General features: G+C 52.1%; 2 protein-coding genes across 6 annotated transcripts; one reads left to right on the plus strand and one right to left on the minus strand.

Moving 5' to 3' along the window:
* The first annotated feature begins 874 nt into the window (after positions 1-874).
* Positions 875-21,907, plus strand: LOC114775387 (centrosomal protein of 85 kDa-like). 5 transcript variants are annotated; one of them, XM_028966524.1, is made up of 13 exons: positions 875-1,096; positions 4,888-5,031; positions 9,583-10,265; positions 16,191-16,279; positions 16,900-17,017; positions 17,445-17,627; positions 17,717-17,848; positions 17,955-18,109; positions 19,571-19,688; positions 19,780-19,830; positions 19,906-19,971; positions 20,153-20,357; positions 20,595-21,907. In XM_028966524.1, exons 3-13 carry the CDS (start codon positions 9,657-9,659, stop codon positions 20,756-20,758), a joined length of 1,890 nt encoding a protein of 629 aa, XP_028822357.1. In that variant the 5' UTR covers positions 875-1,096; positions 4,888-5,031; positions 9,583-9,656; the 3' UTR covers positions 20,759-21,907. The 5 variants fall into 5 exon arrangements, with proteins under 5 accessions (XP_028822357.1, XP_028822356.1, XP_028822354.1 ...); XM_028966523.1 differs by lacking the exon at positions 875-1,096 and adding an exon at positions 3,532-3,830; XM_028966521.1 differs by lacking the exon at positions 875-1,096 and adding an exon at positions 3,843-4,237 and having other exon boundaries at positions 20,156-20,357.
* LOC114775388 (cardiac phospholamban-like) lies at positions 11,336-14,827 on the minus strand. Its single transcript, XM_028966525.1, has 2 exons — positions 14,559-14,827; positions 11,336-12,008 (listed from the first exon to the last, which is right to left on the minus strand). Exon 2 carries the CDS (start codon positions 11,811-11,813, stop codon positions 11,655-11,657), a length of 159 nt encoding a protein of 52 aa, XP_028822358.1. The 5' UTR covers positions 11,814-12,008; positions 14,559-14,827; the 3' UTR covers positions 11,336-11,654.
* Positions 21,908-22,137: the final 230 nt, after the last annotated feature.

Consider the following 22,137-nt stretch of genomic DNA (forward strand, 5'->3'; position numbering starts at 1 on the left):
CGCTGCTCCCCGGGCACCTGTCATGGCTGCCCACTGTCACCAAACACAGAGGATACGTGTCACCGTGTCCTGCAGTGTTTAACAACGACTTTCACTTCACTTTTCAAACGAGACAAGAAGCAGAACGTCAGCGTGCAGGTTCACGTGCGTACGGCTGGACTTGTAATGTAGAGTTTAACAGTTCTGATGATCATCACCACCTTCTACACAACACCAGAATTCAAGCAATTTATGGTCAGAAAGCATCTTGGGGCACTTCATCTCCTAAGATGAATGTCTGAAGGTTTCTTCTCGCTCAGGGGGTGGAGGTCGCTCTGCTGGGTCCTGTCAGAAACACACAGCTTCTGGCAGCTCCTCAGAACATCCTGTTAGTTTAGGAGGCCAGAGCCGTGGAGACCAACTTGCTCCAACTATAGAATCTGTCATAGCTCTACAGGTAGAAGGAACCCCAGACGTTCCGCATAGTCCAGTTCTTTTTATGTCAGCTGGTCTCCAGAGCCTGAGTGTGTGTAAACTTGTCTGCTGGACTTCGATGGATCTTCGCTGTGTAAGAAGCTCCTCGGATGGTTTCCCGCGTTTCTCTCCGCCGGCGCCTGATTGGTGGAGCCAGTTCCTGTATTTTCAGTTCCACTCGTAACGTCTGTTCTGCGGCCTCCACTTCCTCTCACAACTCTGGTGCTGTGGACTGGCTGAGGAAGACGAGTGAGTTTCAACCTGTTATTTCTGATGATGACGGTGATGGTGATGAAGATGTCTGTTTTGCTTGGCTCTTGTCTTTAGCTGTGTGTTCCAGAGTGAAGGTGGCTTCTGACGTCTCACTTTCGGCGCCTGGCTTCATTTCCTTTTTGTTTCTTCACTCTTCTCCATTCTGCAGCTGTGCAGGGTTCCGTGTGTTCCGTACGTTGATGACTGTGGCCTGCTGGTGGCTGTGTGGCTGTGTGAAGTGGACGTTCAGGTGGTCAGTCTGGCGGGTTCTCACGTTGATCTGCTGTTTTCCCGTATGAGGGACAGGAAGTGGGTGCAGAGCGCTGCGTTCAACTGATAACGTCCAGAACAACACGCTGATTCCTGACGCCATGAGGTCTCTCTGGGTCGGGTACGTTGTAGGTGTTGTAGGCTGTGATGGAACATGCTGAGGGTGTGAGATGGACAGTAATGCAAAAAGTTCACAGGGAGGAAATTACTGGTTTGTGTTGAGAAGTGACACTGCGTTACTCAACAATACAGATCCTGATCTTAGATTAAACCCCCCAGTTACAGATCCTGATCTTAGATTAAACCCCCCAGTTACAGATCCTGATCTTAGACTAAACCCCTGTTACAGGTCCTGATCTGAGATTAAAATCCCTGTTACAGATCCAGATTTTAGACTAAACCCCCCACTACAGATCCAGATCTGAGATTAAAATCACTGTTACAGATATTGATCTTAGACTAAACTCTGTCACAGATCCTGATCTTAGACTAAACCCCCATTACAGATCCTGATCTGAGATTAAAATCACTGTTACAGATCCTGATCTTAGTCTAAACCCCATTACAGATATTGGTCTGAGATTAAAATCACTGCTACAGATCCTGATCTGAGATTAAAATCACTGTTACAGATATTGATCTTCGACTAAACTCCGTCACAGATCCTGATTTTAGACTAAACCCCCATTACAGATACTGATCTGAGATTAAAATCACTGTTACAGATCCTGATCTTAGACTAAACCCGTTACAGATCCTGATATGAGATTAAAAAACAACATTTATTTCTTATATAGCCCATAATCACATACAGTATGTCTCAATGGACTATGTCTCAATCCTGTTACAGGTCCTGATCTGAGATTAAAACTTTGTTACAGCCCCCGTTTGACCAGTGAGATTAGAATCTTTATCTACAATATTAGTACCGTATAGAAAATTTAGCATTTGGATTTGTTTTAAAAAATACAAAAAACAAAACTATGTTGAGTCTGTTGAGTTACAACATTACGTTTAAAGAACAGTGTGCTTATTGTTGCCAGTTTTGTGTGTGTGTGTGTGTGTGTGTGTGTGTGTGTGTGTGTGTGTGTGTGTGTGTGAAGTTTTTTGTTCTGCATACTGAGTGGTTTGTTGGGGGTCTCCGTGGAGACGAGCAGTCCTGCCTGTCAGAACACGTCAACAAACACACAAACATTCACACACACTCCCACTAACTAACACAGGACGCCGGGATCTATTCACACACACACACACACACACACACACACACACACACACGCATGTGTACAGAGGTCTTTTGTAGCAGGTCAGACCCCTGAAGGAACTTGTGGGGTGATGCTGAATATTAAAAATGGAACTGTGTGTTATGTAATGCAGCTGCCACAGTACCCGTGTGTGTTATGTAAGAGAACCACTCGTACCCACAGCCTTCTTATTAGAACATCGTTACAAGTCTGGTTTTTCCAGGCTGATGTGGTTTTACGGATTTGATATTAAAAGAGCCCTGTCTCATATCTCATCTGCATATTCATGTTCAGGAGCGTGGCTGGGGCTCAGATAACAAGATAATTGGTGTTGAATGAGGAGAGCATCTTCTGGACGACTGAGCCAGGATAAAGCTGCATGTGATGGGGGCAGATTTGCTCAGATAATTGGCCGACTTGTTCGGCTGGTGGCACAACGGGCCGTGATGAAACCTTTTGTCTGTCGAACATCAGTGCTTCCAGTATTTAGTGTGTGTTTGTGTGTGTGTGTCACTTCCACGCTCTGTGAATTTATAGTTATTCCTCATCAGCTTTTTTTGCACGATGACCCCATCTTTGATGTGCTTGCTGGATCCCTTTGGTTCCCCATCAGCCCTGCATGTGAACTCCCATGGATCCCCGAATATGCAACTCTCAAACGTGCAGGAGAGAGACAGCAGACTTGCGTTTAACAAGAGCAGAAACTCCACAGGACCTGAAGTGTGAACATGAGACGTGCAAATGGCTCCCCACCATCTGGCCCGGGGGAGGGAGGACACTCCCGTCACCCTGGTCCCATTTAGAACCTGACCTCACAGGCTGTCGGCCTGTAACAAGGACGTGCAGGGAGCACGCATGAAGGGCAGAATACACAACCGTGCACAATCATGAAGTTTTATATTTACGGCATTTACCAGACGCCCTTATCCAGAGCGACTTACAGTCAGTAGTTACAGGGACAAGTCCCCCCCTGGAGACACTCAGGGTTAAGTGTCTTGCTCAGGTACAAGATGGTAGTAAGTGGGGATTGAACCTGGGTCTTCTGGTTCACAGGCGAGTGTGTTACCCACTAGGCTAAATAAAACGTGTTGTGCTTTAGTTACCATCGCGATAAAGTCCCATAAATCGGCCGTTCCACCGTTTTGTTTCCATGGCGCCCGTTGAAATGTCCCCCCCGCTCAATCGTCTGTTTCTATGGAAGACGCTCCGCCCACGTGGTCGGCGGGCCCGCCTTCTGATTGGCCCTCGGTCGTAAAATGGGAGGGGCCCGCGCCGAGATTGCGCCCTGGCCCCGCCCACCGGAGCTCCACGGAGTCGCTTTTCTCTTCTCGACTCGCCGAGCGCTGCGGCGGTTCCGACTCCATCTTGCGCAGAAAGGCCGACCCATGGCTCCGGTGTCGGGTCCGCTGGATCGTTAACCCGCAGTTCGCGGCCGTTTCCCGCCGAGGTTGGAAAAAAAAAAAAAAAAACAGCATAAAAAAAAGCTAGGATGGTCCGCGCGTAGCGGTTCGTTCGTTCGGTTCCGGTCTGTGGATTTAAAGCCCGGAGCCTCGGGCCGAGTCAGCATGTGGGGCAGGACGGAGTTCGGAGACGACCTGGGCTTGAAAGCAGGTAAAGTAAAGCGCAGTTTTTACTCCGACGTTCTAACGGGAACATAACGGCACTCCGGCGGCTGGAGACGTGCCAGCGCGGCCGGTTCTGGTTCCGGTTCCGGACCGGACCGCTTCTCTTTGTGTCTGTGTGTCTTTTATATAACGAACCCGAGGTCGGTCGTCATCCCCCTCGCTGCATGACTGGCGGACAAAAGGCACGGAGCGGCGCTCTGTCCGTTTCCGGTCCCGCAGGGAGAACCAGAACCGCCACGTTTCCATGGACGCTGGTCCACTGCCGGGGTCTGGGCTCCTGGTTCCTGGGTTCTGATTGGCTGCTGTGGAAGAGGAAGCTGGGCCACAGAACCCAGTTCTGGGGTAAAAGGAACCTTCCCGAACGCTCCAGAGTTCTGCCAGGTCCTGCAGGCTGTAAGTAGGACGGCCTCGGTGGATTAGAACCTTTAAATAGGTTCTAGTGCATAGAGCCGGAGGTGCTGAGTCACATGACCTTAACCTTCACCGCAGGTTCCCGCCATCATACTGATCAATACACACACACACACACACACTTCATCAGGGTAATGCGTGCTTGCAGGTCCCAGCATGCATCTCCTCACAGAGCAGACCGGAACACCAGGACGCACGGTTCTACGCATGGCTGCTGTACGCCAGGAAGGAACCTGAAGGAACGTTACTTCCTGTGTGTGTGTGTGTGTGTGTGTGAGAGAGAGCAGATTTGTAGGAACATACGGCAGCCGAACTAATCAGCTTTTAATCGAGGTGCATTCTCTTGATCATTTCTGATCCTCTTATCGGACAGAGACGAGCCGGCCAATCAGGACGCGGCGCTGGGGGTCCTCAGACGGTCCCTGAGTGTGTGTTTATATCATTTCAACGCACGTCGGTTGTGAGTGTGAAGATATCGTACTGATGGTAGAACTGCGTGTATGAGCGAGTAACGACTTTTTCTCCTGCTTGGTCCAGTTTCCGTGCGAACTGGGCAGGTTGTGTGTTTTTTCGCTCTGGGGACCTCCTGCTTCATGACCGTAATATTGGGGTCCCTCTTTCTGGCCCCCCAGGCTCCAGCACGTCCTCTCCTGGATGGGTTCCGGGCGGCGACTCGGCCTGGCAGGTCGGCAGTAGCAGCCGCGCGAGACGCCACAGCACCGCCTCCGACAGCGGCGACACCGGAATCGGCACGTCCTGCTCCGACAGCATCGAAGGTAAACCGCTGGTTCCGCACCTCTTCTACAGCACCAAACGGAACCTCACCAAAGGGTCCTCCAGGGGTCCGCGTTGATGGGGAATTTGTAGACGGTGATTTGTTGACGTATTGGTGTCGGTTCCGAGCAGAACAGAGACCTGGTATAGAAACAGCACGGTGCATGGACTGTTCTAGAAGGAACCAGACCAGTCCTGGGTCGGGGTTCTTCCATTATCATACCAGAGGTTCTAGACTGTGTCTAGAACCTCAGCAGAACACCCACAACGCAGGGAAGCTGTGGTCCGGATGTTGGAGCATTACGACGGACCATCGTAAAATCCCAATATAATCATTGATCTGCCCTCATTTCACGGCACGATCGATCCGCCTACTTACCACGCTGACCGATCACGCCAATTATCATCTTCCACACCTCTGATTGGATGATGGGTGTTTAGTTCATTTTGGTGTGTGTGTGTGTGTGTGTGTGTGTGAGAACTCTTTGTTGTCATGGTGGCAGGAGATGCCCTCCACGCCCAAAGGAAGTGTTTCCGTGGAAACCGCTCATCAACTTGTAATTGGGGCCCCGTGTGACTATAATTTCCAGTTTGTGGCCCCGCCCCCGTCCACCATTTCACCGGCTGACAATAACCGCGGCTTTTCATGGAGAACAGGGGAAGTAGGGAAGTAGGGCAGCTCTGCGGTGGTGCCGCGACCCGGGCTGGTCACGTGACGACGGCGTAGCAGCTCGTAACCTGGTTACCAGCAGCAGTGACCGGGACGCTGGAGACACTCTGGTCTGGTTTGAACCTGGGACTCCGGTCCAGAGACGAGTGTGCTACTACCCCCCGTGGACCGCACAGATGTTTTCTGGAACATTCCATGAATTAAAAGGTCCGGCTGCTGAGATTCCGGTTTGGGAATGTCGGTTGTCCCGCCGCGCTCGCTGTGCCAGTGTCCGCCCTGACCTCCATGGTCGGGGCGGGGTTCTCCTCGTCTCGGTGCAGCTGACCGGGTTACGACGTGCGTCTTCTGAATGAGGACAGTAAGACGGGACGCTGGATGGAAATGTAGGGCGGCGGCAGCGGCGGAACGTCCACGAGCCGGAATTCTTTCGGGTCCGGGGACAGACGCAGATTAAACGTTTACAGCGCAGATTAAATCTCCGGCCGCGCCGCTAACTGTCATCTGTTCCGTATGGGGACGTAAAGTCTTCTCTCTGTACACGCTGTTTTCCCAACTTGAGGAATTTTGGCTTCTTGTGGGACGGGAAAATTCTGCTGCTTCAGCTCGTCTCTCCGTCTTCAGAGGACAAAATATTTCTCGCCTTCGCCTTGCAGTCCGTCACGTAATTAAATACTTTTGTGTCCAGAAGAATGAACCAGAAGACCCAGGTTCAAACCCCACTTACTACCATCGTGTCCCTGAGCAGGACACTTAACCCTGAGTGTCTCCAGGGGGGGACTGTCCCTGTAAATACTGGGTGTTAGTAGCCTGGTGGGTAACACACTCGCCTGTGAACCAGAAGACCCGGGTTCAAATCCCACTCACTACCGTTGTGTCTCTGAGCAAGACACTTAACCCTGAGTGTCTCCAGGGGGGGACTGTCCCTGTAACTACTGACTGTAAGTCGCTCTGGATACGGGCGTCTGGTAAATGCTGTAAATGTAAATGTGTCCAGATGACTATTCCGCCCCCCCGGAGTTCCCGCGGTAGAACCCCCCGCCGGGGTGTCGGGTGTCCCGCCCGGGGGAGCTTGGCGGGTGACTGTTTCACCTGCTTTCGTGACCTTGAGGACGCCGGCCGGTGGACTCGGGTTCTGGTTGAGAGACGTGACGCGGTGAAACCCGGTGCCGCGGGCGGCCATGACAGGTAGAGGTTCCTCCTCCGCGGTGGATCTAGGCCGCGCCCCCCCGACCCTCGTCTCTAATTAAGCGGCAGCATAATTACTTCTGGGCGTCGCCGGTGCGGCTCCGGAATACCCGGGCGGGGCCGGCGAAAGGAGGTCGCTTGGTATTTACGGAGCTTCCGGCTCCGCGGTGCCAGATGACGTCCTTGACCCAGCTCGTCCTGGTGAGGGGTCCTGTGGACTGAAGGTGGCCGCGGTTGGTGCCTGCATGATCAGCAGAGCGATCTACGGCCAGAGCGGACAGGCGTCTTTACGTCCCCCTGCGCTACGGCGGTGTCCCTTTTCGGACCTTCTTATTTTGGCGGTGGGATCACCGCAGCAGGTATCGAGTGCAGAGCGCCGGAAATATCCTCCTTCTCCTCCCTCACCACGCCACGCAGCAGGGGACGCGATTCCATGAGGTCCAGCGGCAGAAATCTACTTTTAAGTGGATTCGCGCGGCCATTTACCATATTTACCAGTAGTGACAGGGACAGTCCCCCCCTGGAGACACTCAGGGTTAAGTGTCTTGCTCAGGGACACGGTGGTAGTAAGTGGGATTTGAACCTGGGTCTTCTGGTTCATAGGCGAGTGTGTTACCCGCTAGGCTACTAGCACCATGTCACTGTAGAGGTGCTGGGACACGCCCAGTGGTTTTATACGTTAATAAACTATTTATTATCAGAAATAACCGATGGACGTGGGACAGAGTATCGTGATGTCCAGGTGAGGTTTGGTGAACTTTGTGATGAACCAGCAGATTAGCTCTGTCCGCGGGGCCGGAGCGCCCGTCCAGCTGCTGCAGGTCCATGAAGGACGAAGTCTGTGCTCGGTGTGGAGGTTCGAGCGGAACGCTCCCTGGCTCCGCCCGCCACGCCGTTCCCAACTTCCCACTTAACTCGTTTACAAGGTGATGCGCGGCGATGCCAGGAAATTGTTCTTTTCTAAAGCGGGTTCCAGATTGAATTTCTTTCTTTTCTCCGCGTGTCCAACCTGACCTTTAACCCCGAACGCGTCCTGCATACAACACGCTGCACGTTTCTAATGAAAAGACACGGCAGGACAACAGTTACAGCGCCGCCTACGTTCTCCACGTCTCCGCGGGGACCACAACGTTTCAGATAACGTTCTCCTGCGGACGCGGCTTTAGTCGCCATCAAATGATGTGTTTGGTCCACTGGTCTGGGGGGTCGTGGCGAATCCCGGCCAGTTCGTGGCACCACGTGTAGGACGTGTAAAAGTCTGGAATGTTCTTCACTCGTTCACCGTTTCTATGTGTGCGAGAAATGAACGTTCCTCGGGGGTGACGTCTTTACCCCGAATGTTCTTGTAAAAGGAGGCGGTTTGAAGTTCCGCCAGATCTCTCCGGTTCCCAAGGTAACGGGGGAACGGATCTCCTCCACGGAATGTCTCAGCTGGTTGGTATTTGTTGGCAGAGCTCGTCTCCGTTTGATGGTTTCTTCAGGAGGACGTTTTTGGCCGTGAAGCTCGAGATGAACGTCCTCGAGTGTCTGGTGGGACTCCGCTGCATGATGACTCATTTCCGTCCCTTTCAGCGGAGCTCCCGTCCCCCGGAGTGGTGATGGGAGGCGGGACCTGTTCTAAAGTAGGTTAGCTTCTCCCAGAGGATTCCACACTTCCTCGTCAGGCTTTTGGAGAGTGTGTGTGTGTGTGTGTGTGTGTGGAAGCCAGAGCGATGTTGCCGTCCATGTGGTCACAGGTGGGCTGAGATCAAGATGTTTGAGGGTCAGGATCTGCAGATCATCATCATCATCATCACAGCTGATCATCAGAAGCTCCAACTTCACACCTCCAGGCCGCTGGAGAGAAGCTGCAGGTTTGTTGTTCTGTTGTCGGGTGGAACGTCTCACCTCTCTGTCCCATTAAATCCTCTTTCAGTGTGTTACTGGTTCTCTGGTGAGGACGTGCAGGGACGTTCTGATGGATCAGTACCTGCGTATTGATCAGATGTTGAGTAGTTGAAGGTGCAGGATGAAGTGTGTGTTTGTGGTACCAGGTTCTCTCGGTTTTTTTTGTCCGTGTTGTGATGTCGTGCGGATCATCAGCGTCTCCTGACCTCGTATTCAGTGTGTGTGTGTGTGTGTGTGTGTTCCTCTGCTCCTCCCACTGCAGGCCACAATTACATTGTGTTGAAAGCTCAGCATATTTTAATGTGAACACACACACACACACACACACACTCTCTCACACACACACACACACACACTCTCTCACACACAGCTCAGCATTTCATCTCGGTCTCTAATGATCAGTTTCCCTCAGTTACCTTCAACAACAATCCACACCCTGCTGTTCATTATACACACACACACACACACACACACACAGCCTGAGGGTGTTGCTCTCTGTTTCCTGTGGTTGCTCAACACCCCGGCGGCGGTGTCGGTGTGTGTGGCGTGTGGCAGTGTTGTCGTTTCTTCTGTTTGTCCGGTGCTGACAGTCATGTGACCTGCCACACTAACACACACACCGGTCCAGCGTGCCGTGTGAGGACTCGATCCGGGTTCTTCACCCCACGGAGCTGCATGACTGGGTTTACGCTTCTGGGATTTCCACACTGCAGACTTGGGAGTGTGTGTGTGTGTGTGTTGTCTATATCTGGATCACTATGATGTTTTCACGAGTTCCTCGCCTTAATAAATCTGTCCCTCTGTCCCTCAGACCGCTCCAGCTCCAGCACCACCCTGTCCTTCCAGCCGCTGCGGGGTTCCTCCGGGATCCCCACGGCCCACGTCATGCCGTCCCCTTCCAGCTCCGCCCAACTCGGCGCTCCGTCCCCCTCTCCAGCCGGGAGTCCCTGGAGCAGCTGCCAGCTGCCGTCCCCCCTAGACACGCCCCTGGACATGAAAGACCCCCGGCCCGTGCGGCGCTGGTCATCCCTGACCCGACTGACTGGGCAGGAGAAGACCAGCCCCACAGGACGGGTCTCGTCCTACCGGGCCGACGCCCACGGCTCTCTGGACCGGGGCCTCCTGTACGGGTACAGGCAGGACCCCCACAACCATGACCTCTCGTCCCTGGGCTTCCGCCGCCTCTCGTCCTCCGTCGCGTCCACGGACACCAGCTCCTCCCGCTACCGCTGCGACCCGGCCGACGGCAAGACAGACTCGTCCTGCTCCTCCCCGCTCAAGCCCGCCACGCTGGACCTCGCCTACAGTGCCTTACCCGAGAGCAAGCCGCCCACGCCGGCCCACAGGGCGGCGCCAGGGGGCTCGCCCATCCAGCCGGCCGTCCGCACCCAGATGTGGCTGAGTGAGCAGATGGAGTTCCGGCCTGGGCCGGATGGGTGTGGCCTGGCCGCCTGGCAGCAGGACAGACTGAGGCAGGAGGCGGAGCTTACTCAGGTAATACGCCTCGGGCCTCCAGTAATGGCAGGTTTCCACTTTCTAATTAGATCGCTGGTTCACCTTCTGTCACATGGACACAGCCGGTTGGTCTCCAGGACCTTACTAGATCAGCCCGGTGGCTGACTGATGGAGTCCGTCTCCCTCTGGTGGACAGATTGGGGAAATGCGTCTCACGGCCACATTATAAAAACCATGACGTGTGTGTTGAATGTGTCGTTACGGATTAGAAGATACAGGCAGAGAGTTTGATATGAATTGTGAAATAAAAAGGCAAGATGCTTTATTGGTTCTTGTTAACTGTTAATACAGGAACTGAGTTATAAACAACACGTGTCGTCAACTCGCATTACGTTCACTTCCTAACAACTAAAGTGTCGTATAAGTGTGCGCTCCGTATAATATTTACACCAGAAACCCCACTTTTGTCTCGTCCCACGTCTGTGATAACACACACACACACACCCACACCCAGATCTCCAGGTGGCTGCCTGCAGTTCATCAGTTTCACCAGCAGAGGGCAGGAGGCGCATCTTCACGCTTCAGTGTTGGGGCGGGGTGGGCTTTGTCATGGTCACATGAGCTTGACCAGGATGAGCATTAGGAGCAGCACCACCACGATGAGCAGGAAGTTGAGGAGGAGGTTGAGGCCGCGGTTGTTCACCAGGTCCATGGTGGGAGGAGCCAGGAGGCGGGGTTTCTGGCCGAACGTGGCGGACGAGTGGGTTACACCATTCCTAGCTCCTTTCTTACAGGCTGCTGTGGAAAGAGCTGGATTTGACAGACAGGACGAAAATACAAGTCATGATTGTCCGACAGGAGGGTCAATATGGAGCATTCCTATTGGACGGTCCCCATTTATGGCTTTATTCTCCAGTTCAGTGAGAAATCGTGTTTTGTTAGCTGTGATTTTAGTAGTAGTTTTAGTAGTTATTTTATCTACATTAACGTTCTTCATTTTAATACGTTTCATTTATCACATGTAACGCTGCCTGTTGGGCTGACCTCTTCCTGACCTCTAGGGAGTGTTAGTGTTGTGTGAAAGTGAACACCAGACACACACACAGCGGTGCTTGGGAGGACGTTTATTACACAGTTTGTGTGCGTGTAGGGAGGTCAAGGAGGCACATCGTTGTCAGCAGTGCATTGTGGGTACAGACAGTGTTTGGTGGCATGCAGGGGGAGCGGTGACGGACACACCCATGGTTCTGTGTGTGTTAAAGCACTTCCGGTTCTCCTGAATGAACTCGTCGTGCTACACGTGAGACAACTTCCCTAACGACCAATCATCTTACAGAGAACAGGACAGAAAGTCCCCTAAACTGCCCTCCCCATGACAATTTCTCAAGTCCCCATTGGCCCTGTGAGGAGACCCGTGGCCCCACCCCCTCACATTAATTGGACGATGATGTAGATGAGCATGAGGCAGATGACGATGAGGCAGAAGTTGACGAAGAGGTCCTGCATGTTGCGCTTGGCCTGCGGGTTTATCTCCATGGTGGACGCCCGGCGGATGGCCGAGCGGGTCATGTGACTCACTTTCTCCATGACTGATTGGCCAGCCAGCAGCGAGCCAGGAGGCGGGGCTTTTGCAGCGGTGGGTGTGTGTGGCGGCAGCTGCTGGAGGTTAGTGCAGAGAACAGATGGTATGGAAAGGAGAGAAGTGTGTAGCAGTGGGGAGGGAGCAGTGAAGAAATGACGGACAGATGGTTGTCCAGGTAACCAGAGGCTTCGTGGGCGGAGCTGGTGGGAGGAGCAGCAGAAAAGGTGAATGAGAGGCGTGGAAGACATTCAAATATCAGTCTTATGGGTCTTAATGTTAAACTCTAATTCAGGGTTCTTCAACTCTGGACCTCTGGGTTTCAGTTTTCCCAGGTTACTGATTCTGGAAAATTCTAATAGAACCAGACGCTGAAGCAGCGTTGTTGGTTTTTCACACACCCACATCTTCATCCCCAACCCGAAGGTGCATGCAAATTCTGGTTACTGTCTGTCTTTGAGGAACACTCTGGGGGTTGGAAAGATCTACCACATCCCGTGTTTTAAAGTCCATATCTGATCTGCACAACCGGTCTCGGTTACTCGCATTTGAGCAAATATGGGTTCTCACCAGGGTCCTGCAAGGACTTAGTTCCCTGGGAATGGATGCAAGCTTTGCAGCAGGTGGGATTTGTTCTCTGAGGGGAAGCTGGTCTGGATTAACAGGAGCCCTGGACTCTTGTCCATCCTTCAACACCACAGCAGTTAACGCGTTAACGTGTCCTCTGAGGACGCTTATCTGCCGCGGCGCCGGTGGTGAGCTGCTGACAGCCGCGGCGCGGTTATTCTTAGGCTCGACCTCCGAGAGGCTCGGACGCTCTCTCAATGACGAACGCGCCTCCGACCCGGCCGCCAGACGTACCGTCCCCGCAGCGTAGGCTGCGTGGCGTCTTGAGGACATTTTTTTCATGTTGTTTCGCGCTCTGGGACACGTTCCCACGGCGGACGCTGGTTAAGTACGGCCACAGGGAATCGTGGGTAAGTGGCCGTGGCTCTTGTCCAGAGCCGAGGCCGCCGCGCGGGTCACATGACAACGCGCCACCGTGTCTGTGACGGCCTCTACAGGCTTTTCGCCACTCTGGGACGTCCCCTCGAAAGGTCACCTGAGATAAGATAAACCGCCACGCCCGATTGGTCGATCTTGCCCTTCCTTCGTCTGCTGCCTGTTGGACAAGATGGAAAAGTTTACGTCGGAAACCCGGAATATCTTCACCGCGGCTGCCAAACAATCTCGTCCCGACATACTAAATAAAGCGAGCGGCCAGAATACCGAAGAAGGAAACGTGGAAAGTTGCGTTGGCTCGGCTCCTGGACAAATAATTCATGTTGGGATTGCGCGCAGCGTCCAGCTGGCTGGTCGGGAGCCCAACTTTCCATGAGGGTCAGTCGGGTCGTGTCGGGGGAGGGGCCGCAGTCGACAGACCGTAACGAGGTTCTGACATACGTCAGTCCTGCAGGAACTTCTAATGAGGTTTTAACGAGGACCCGGGCCCCTACGAGGAGAGCGGGATGTCTGAGGGTCGTAACGGCGTCGCCCCGAAGCCCTCAGCTGTCCCGACTCCGTATAGTTTACCATGACTACAGAATTATGTTGGGGCGGAGTCCCAGATTAAAAAAAAAAAGTAAAAGTGAAGTGATTGTCACATGTGATGCACAGCACACGGTGCACACAGTGAAATTTGTCCTCTGCATTTAACCATCACCCTGAGTGAGCAGCGGGCACCATGACAGGCGCCCGGGGAGCAGTGTGTGGGGACGGTGCTTTGCTCAGTGGCACCTTGGTGGATCGGGATTCGAACCGGCAACCTTCTGGTTACAGGGCCGCTAGGTCACCACCGCCCCACCCCGTAAGACCACTTTCCATGCTGCATCATTAATAATTCACACAAATAATTCATCATTCGCTATAAAAGTTCCTCAAGAACACCCTACATCTAAACACGATAAAGCCAACACGTCTGCAACTTTAGGGATGTTAACTGAGGTCTGAGATCACCTGGGGAGGTGGTGGTGGCCCCTTAATCAGAGGCTTGTGGATTCGAGTCCCGAACCGCCAAGGTGCCACTGAGGTGCCCTTGATGAAGGTCCCGTCCCCTCACGCTGCTCCCCAGGCGCCTGTCATGGTGCCCACTGTCACCAAGGGTGACGGTTAAATACAGAGGACACGTTTCACCGTGTCACCATGCGCTGTGCCTCACATTGACAATCTCTTCACCTTCATCTGGTTACAGATCTGGTGACATCTGAGATCTGCCTTTAAACTTGTTAATACGACTCCATGTAATAATTAGCAGCGTATTTTAATTCCTGATGATACCTGGACATACACAGGCACGGCACCGTAGAAGCTACGGGAATTTTCCGCTTTTAATTTGACACCAGGAGATTGCAGCGACATGGAAATATTTTATGTAAAATTTCCTGTTTTACAGTCTAATCTGTTTCTGTAATTGGACTCTTCTGTGAGAAGAGCAGTAGAAGGTCGCCAGATCATGAAAGAAGTCTACGGCTGAACGGCAGTTTTGGTTGGTGGTGGGGTTCTGTAACTCCACCTGATGCTTTGGGTGGATGTGTGTGTGTGTGTGTGTCTGTGAGGTTGTGGGTTGGAATTTATGGAAGAGAGCATCAGGCTCCCAGTAGAACAGTTGTGGATTTGTGAGAAAATCATCTTCTCCGTGAATCTGGATCATTCCCACACCAAACGTCTGGAATTCTGTCAGAAACTGGTGGTGTGTGTGTGTGTGTGTATCTTACCTGGCTGCTGGACCTTGTGTGATGTGGAGGACGCTGTGGGACGTCGCTGTCACTCCGGGCCTCAGGGTGTCTGGGCGCTTGGTGGATCCGTCCGGAAAGTTTATGGAAGAAAAGTGGAGCGGGGAGATGAAGGGAGGGGTGGAGCGAGGGAGAGAATGAGGAGAATAAAAGGACAAAATAGGAGTGTCCTCGTCCCCACCCACCTCACTCACTCTACCCCCTGTCTGTGTGTGTGAGACAGAAAGAGCAGGCATGACCAGACACACAGACTCATGGAAACAAACGGTCCAATCACCTGGCCTGGGCGAGTCCGTTCGATTTGGAAGTGTGTGTGTCTCTGTGTGTAAGTGTGTGTGTGTGTGTGTGTGTGTGTGTGTTGGATCTCCGTCTCTTATTCCTGTCTTTCCATTTGTGGGATTAACTCTGTTATTTAGATTTTGTGTGTGCAGTGTGTAGCATGTGGTGTATGTTGTGTGTGTGTGTGTGTGTGTGCTGTGTGACCTCTGCGAGCCACAGAAGGGACAGTAGACACGAAGGACCCCGGGAATTCTGGGAAAGTTTACTCGACTCTGCTGTTCTCAGCCGTCCCTCCGTCAGAGAAGAAAAATGAAGCCCCCAGTTTTAGATCCACACACACTTCCTTATGAGGACATGTAGTGGAGCTGGAGGAGGCGGCGGGGGCGGGGATGAGGAGAGGTGGGCGTCGGCCTCCCAGGGTGAAATATTTGTATTATTATTTTTTTAACATCATGGTTTTGGGGCAAAAATGAACACGACGAAATATGTGATTATATCATCAAATATGATCGATTATTATGATGGTGTGTGGGGTAATAATTCAAACCGAGAAACCCATGTCTGCTCAGGTGTCTTCAGATGCTGCCGCCATCAGCTGCAACACACACATCACACACACACACATCACACACACACACACATCACACACACACACACATCACACCACACATCACACACACGGCTCACCTGGTGTTCTGTTCTCAGCATACAGATAAATCACACAGACACACAGACACACATACACACACTTGGCTTCAGACCTGCCACAGTCCAAAAAAACAACACACACACTCCTGTCAGCACCTACGAATGTGTGTATCGGTTCTAGATCCAGTCCGATTCGGTCTGATTTTGGTCTGAATTCAACCCCGAAGATCTCTGCTCTTGTATATTTTAGTGTTTGTTGTCATGGTGACAGCCTCCACCATGGTGAGTATACACACACACACACACACACACACACACACACACACACTCCCTTTAGAGTATGTGAAGTGGGATGAAGATGTTTGTAACTGGAGCACCTGGTTCTTGTCAAGAGCTTGTGTGTGTGTGTGTGTGTGTGTGCGCGCTACATTCCTCTGGATTCGCTCAGACCACGCTGCTGATATACGGCCCCTAATCGCTCTCCATTTTTAGCCCTGAACTCGGGACAGAGAGACGGGACACAGGGTCTGTGTGTGTTTATGTGGGGACATGTGGGGACACGCCCGAAACAGGTCCTGTTAGATTGGTGTAGGTCGGTAATGGTGAAATGAAGACGGTCACATTGCTGTGTGTGTGTGTGTGTGTGTGTGTGTGTGTGTGTGACCGTTTCCTCTGCGTTCCTCTCAGCAGGTGCTGACCAACGCTTCACTTCCAGTCAATACCCTGGTGAAGCTGAAGGAGGGTCTGCTGCGCCAGAGGGAGCTGGAGATCGACAGGTGAGGGAGCAGAACACACACCCACACACACACACCCACACACACACACCCACACACCCACACACAGACACACACCACAGCTGAAGGTCCCCACTAGCCCTGTATAAGAGAACAGGTGGCACGGAACATAGAACCTTCCTGCTTGTTTATATTCTGCTGCACCACGGTCCAGAGAACCTGGTGCGTCCGGAGGTCGTGCTGGAGCGGCGCGTTTCAGGAACGTTCTGACCTTCAGCAGTCGTGATTGTAGCGGCATGTTCCTGAGCGCGTGTGCGGCGCCGCTGAGACCTGGCTGCTGAAACGATGCTCGGTGCCAGAGGAAACAGGAGACGCTGGCATTCTCTCACACACACACATGCAGTGGCCTCTGCGGCCAGCTGGTGGCGCTGCCATTGGCTGTTTGCTCATTTTTTATTTTCTGCTACAAACAAAACAAGTCAACAACAACAACATTTATTTCTTATTTAGCCCATAATCACATACGGTACGTCTCAATGGGCTTCGACTGACCCTACAGGTGACCCCGACTCCAGGAGAGAGAGAAAAAGAAAGGAAGGAGTGATGCAGAGAGGGACGCCATGAATACACTTTTTCAAATTCTCTCTCTTTGTGTTCTGCAGACAGAAGCAGCAGATCCTGCAGCTCCATTCCCGGATCCGGGAGAACGAGCTGAGGGCCAAGCAGGTCCTCCAGAACCAGAGGGGGCGCTGTGACGAGCCCTTCTATCTTAAACCCAAGGTAGCACAGCCGGTTACCGTCACCCGCAGCTTCGTACGCGTACGAAGCGCCGTGAGGCGACAGGAGAGAATACGCTACAGTACAGTTGAGGGCGGGGCTTGGACTCATGTGATGTTGCACAGGTTATCCAATTAAAAGATGAATTTTTATGGTAATGGGCAACTTTTACTGACATGGAGGTATCTGGAAAATGAACCTTAATGGGGTTTTAGTGAACAAGGTTTAAAGGGGGAGGAGCCTGTATGCGTGACTACTTCCTGATTCAGGACTTTTTAAACCCCCTCCCTTTTTTCCTGGTTATCTTGATTTAAATAAGAATTGCGCTCCTTGATCCTCCCCGTCCTGCCCTTTCCTCGTCTGAAGTGGACGTTCTGGACGTTCTGTCGGACGTGTACAGTTATCTGGTGTGACTGGCTGTCTCTGGCAGGACCCTCATTACGAAGCGCCCGTCCCGCCGACCCTCCTGGAGCACGGCGCCCCCCTGTGTGGTGAAAGTGCCGAGTTGGGACGCAGGCTGGCCGCCGCCGAGCTGGAGGTCGTCCACCTCAACGAGTTCCTCAAGCAGAACACGCAGAAGTACACCGAGGACATCAAGAAGCTGGAGGAGAAGGTGGGTGGAGGAGCAGTGGCCCGGTGTCACGACTCCATGGTGCTCGTACTGAGGGTGTGTGTGTGTGTGTGTGTGTGTGTGTGTGTTAGATGAAGACCCGCGACCGCTACATCAGCAGTCTGAAGAAGAAATGTCAGCGGGAGCAGGAGCAGAACCTGGAGAAACAGCAACGTGTAGAGACTCTGGAGAAATACCTGGCAGACCTGCCGTCATTAGACCAGGTACACACACACACAATAATCTGGCTACTGCCCATCAAACAATCTGGGCGTGGCTTCACCAGCAGGGGTCAGTAGGTTACTGACGTCCCGTCTCTCGTCCTACCAGTTGGGGGGCCTGCAGCTTCAGGTGGGGGAACTCCAGACCCGGGCCACTGATCTGGGGAGGAGCCTGGAGGAGAGCCGGGCGGAGCTCCAGGACAAGGAGGCGCTGATCCAGAAGCAGCAGAGGAGAGAGAAGGAGCTGGTGGCCACGGTGCAGAGGTGTGGCGGTTTCCTGTTCGCTTCATGCGTTTCTGGTGTTTATCTGCAGCGTTACGTGGTGGGCGGAGCCATCAGCCTGCACTTGTGTGATTTATGGTAACAGTAACAGTAAGGAACGTGTGACTCTGTATTGTATCATGTCTGAACGTAGTGAAGTACCTGAAAGTTTTAAAATGGCGAGTAAGTTTGTGGATGGAGCCACAACAGTGAATGGACACCAGGAGTTAGAGCGAGGGCTGCACGATTATGGCCAAAACGACAATCACGATTGGTGAATATCCCACCCAGATCCTGGTTCAGTCCTTAGTAACCTCACGACTGGACTACTGTAACTCCCCTCTAGCTGGTCTACCACTATGTACCATCCGACCTCTACAACTCATACAGGACTGATCTTCAACCTTCCCAAGTTCTCCACACCGCCCCTCTGCTACGTTCCCTCCACCGGCTCCCAGTAGCTGCACCATCAGGTTCAAAATACTGATGGTGGCCTACAAAGCCAAACATGGAGCAGCACCATCCTACCTCACAGCCCTTATTACACCTCGCACTGCACCTCATATACTCCGAGCCTCCAGTACTGCTCGCCTGGTCCCTCCATCTCTGAAGGTACGAGGAAGACGCTCATCTAGACTCTTCTCCGTCTTGACTCTTCTCTGTCACTGAGCACCTTCACACGGCAGCTCAAGACCTTCCTCTTTAGAGAAGATTTAGATGAACTTGTAACCTTCTTCTGTATAGAATCTACAACAGAGTGAATAAAAAGATTGTATTCATAGTTGGGGGTCCTAGTGAACCAGAACTGACCACTTCATCCATGGTGACATGGAAGCACGTTGTAAGTGGCTCTGGATACGGACGTCTGACAAACGCCTTAAATGTAAATGTTTTAATCAATATTGTAATCATGATTATTCATTATTTTAGGTAAAATGCATTTTTATTGCACTTTCTACTCTAAATAAACAGTAAATGAAGAAGGCTTTCAGATTTTTTGTAGCTTTAGAGATGATTGAAGGCCATGTTCACTATGAGAACACTTTTTTTTTTTTTATATATAATATGAAATATATTTACCTGCTTATTTGGAAAAAAATGACTATAGACGGGACAGGTCCGTACGACGAGACTTAACTACAGACGATGAACTAGCTATACAGTATATAGAGGCGTCAGGACAGAAGCGCTTCCTTTAATATGGCGGCGGTATTGAGGCATGCTGAGAAGTTGAATGCGACATCTTTGTGTGTGTGTGTGTGTGTGTGTGTGTGTGTGTGTGTGTGTGTATATATATATATATATATGGATGGTGTATTTATCTATTTGGGTTGCTTACTTTTTCAAGGGACACTTTCTTGCAGGTGCCACCCCCCTAAATCAGACACACACACACACACACAACCTTCTGTTGGAATTCTGTTAATACAGCTGTTTTGTCTTTTGTCTCTCTCACACACACAGTCTGCAGGCGAAGGTGGAGCAGTGTTTGGAGGATGGAGTGCGGCTGCCCATGCTGGACCTGAAGCAACTGGAGAGAACAAACACACACCTGCAGGAGGAAAACACAGAGAGTAGCCAGGTGAGGCGCACACACACACTCTCTCACACACACACACACACACACTCTCACGCTGAGAGGGCATTGTGGTGAATGTCTGACCTGTTTGCAGCTGATTGATGGTCAGAAGAAGCAGATCGAGAAGCTCCGCCAGGATCTGATGGTAAGAAAATAAATAACCTTTCACCTTTAACCCTTTAGTCTGGACAGAAACTCACCGTGTCTGTGTCGTCACCAGGACGTAGAGAAGCGTCTCCAGCAGGAGAGGACGGTGTGTGACGAGCTCAGAGTCCAACTGCACCAGGTACTGAGCGCCACCTCTCGCTCTCATTGGCTGTTTTCTTTCACTTTGTGCCGCGGCAGAAAGTTCATGTGTTATAATGTGCAGAGAGTGTGTGTCTGTGTCTCTCTCTCTCTCTCTCTCTCTCTCGCGCGCTCTCTCGTCAGTTCCGGTCTCAGGCTGTACGTTGTTCTCCCCACTCCAGCAGAAGCGGAGGCCGGTGGAGGAGGCTGTTGTGCGTGGAGTCCCTGAGGCTGCTCCCCAGGAGGCGGGGCCACTGCTGAAGGAGGCGGGGCCTCTGCTCGAGGAGATGTCCCTTTGCCTGCTGGACCTAAAGGGACTCTGCAGCATCCTGACCCAGCGGGCACAGGGCAAAGAGCCCAACCTGGCACTGCTGCTGGGCATCAAGTGTGAGTTCACGCAGAGGTCGTCACTGGTGTCCCAGATACGTGGTTTCAAACCTGGTGGGTAACGCACTCGCCTATGAACCAGAAGACCCAGGTTCAAACCCCACTTACTACCATCATGTCCCTGAGCAAGACACTTAACCCTGAGTGTCTCCAGGGGGGGACTGTCCCTGTAACTACTGTAAGATGCTCTGGATAAGGGCGTCTGGTAAATGTAAAATGTTCCCTCTCGCCCCCTAGCGACGGGTTTGCCGGGAGAAGAGAACGAGCGCCCCCCGCTGGAGGGCGGGCTGAGAGCGAAGCTGCTGGAGGTCTGTCAGCTGAGGAAGGACATCGACGAGCTCCGCACCATCATCTCCGACCGCTACGCCCAGGACATGGGGGACAACTGTGTGACGCAGTGACGTCTCCCGGCGCCGCTCAGGATGTTTATTTCGTACGAAAACGAGGAGAATAAAGACGCGGCGGGTCTGAAGCTCCGTTCTGGGAATCCAAGCTGTGAACGAGTGTTTACAACGTCCTCAGTGTGTGTGTGTGTGTGTGTGTGTGTGTGTGTGTGTGTGTGTGTGTGTGTGTGTGTGTGTGTGTGTGTGTGTGTGTGTGTGTGTGTGTGTGTGTGTGTGTGTATTTATTGTCCTCATGAAGGGCGGGAGTGTGTTCTGGTGCTCTGAGGCATTATGGGATTTGTAGTTCAGTTTGCCAGGCGTGTCTCCACCCGTCCTCGGCCCACAACCTGCCGCCCTGGAGCTGGAGGCGGGCGGGGCTGCGTCCGTTTCCTCCGGGGCGGGGACGACTCTTATCAATTTGCGTAATTGTAAAAGGAAAAAAAAAAATCTTGGGGTGAAGAACCAGGAATTTTGTTATTAGAAATTTTATAGAGAAATTCTCCAAAGAGAAGAAGACGCGACTCGGAACCCGACTGAAGCGCGGTTCCTCTCAGGTATCTTGGGCGCGGCGAGGGCGTGGACACGCCCCGTCTCTGCTTCTTGTTCTGCATGTGTTAGGGGTTAAGAGGTTCCGTGCATGATCTCGTTTCATGTGCCTTTACTGATCTATGCAGCAGGGGGCGACACCGAGCGCCCGCATGATTGTTCCACGTCCGTCTGTTACAGAATGTGTTCTACGTTCTTTACTTCGATTTGGTCCTCCTGGACGATGAAAGGTGTCACGCAGATGCCATCGCAACCAACAATGCAACCGCACTCAGGTGAAAGGGAACCTGTTAGAACCGACGGCCAATCACACGACCATAACCCTCGCAGCGCTGACCAATCAGCAGCTCACCCTTGACACTCCACCGTGAGCCGAGGATGGTGATTGGACCGCGTGGACAAAAGGAGGCGGGCCATGAAGGAAGCCGCTGGTTGGCTGATCTTGACGTTTGGACTCTTTCAAGTTTGAGCTTTTCGTTTCGTTTTTGGGGTTTCTTTCCTGCTAGAACGTTTATGAACGCCAAAGTTCTATTTATATACGTTTCATAAAGTATTAACTATTTTTCAATTTTGTAAAATTGTTGACTTTGTACAGATGCCAAATAAAATATTTTTTTAAGACCTGGTGGAAATGAATAAAACCCACATGGTTAATAATGAAGCAAGACCGACGCCTGGAGCAGGTGACTGATGTTTTATTTAAAATGGAGATGAAAAATCACTTTTCAGGGGGGCCAACCTGCGCACACACACACACACACACAGGCAGATTTAGAAAATATAAATAGGAGGCAGCACCTTGCCAAGATTCAAAGCGAAATCTGTAACATACAGTGATAAACAGGGGCAAA

This window comes from Denticeps clupeoides, unplaced genomic scaffold (genome assembly GCF_900700375.1).
Source record: "Denticeps clupeoides unplaced genomic scaffold, fDenClu1.1, whole genome shotgun sequence".
Taxonomy (NCBI): Eukaryota; Metazoa; Chordata; class Actinopteri; order Clupeiformes; family Denticipitidae; genus Denticeps; species Denticeps clupeoides.

Coding starts and splice junctions, on each gene's coding strand:
- LOC114775387 (XM_028966519.1), top strand. CDS start 4,009: ATGACTGGCGGACAAAAGGCACGGAGCGGCGCTCTGTCCGTTTCCGGT. Junction 17,849..17,954: donor ACCTGCCGTCATTAGACCAG/GTACACACACAC, acceptor TCGTCCTACCAG/TTGGGGGGCCTGCAGCTTCA. Junction 19,972..20,152: donor TCAGAGTCCAACTGCACCAG/GTACTGAGCGCC, acceptor TCCCCACTCCAG/CAGAAGCGGAGGCCGGTGGA.
- LOC114775388 (XM_028966525.1), bottom strand. CDS start 11,813: ATGGAGAAAGTGAGTCACATGACCCGCTCGGCCATCCGCCGGGCGTCC.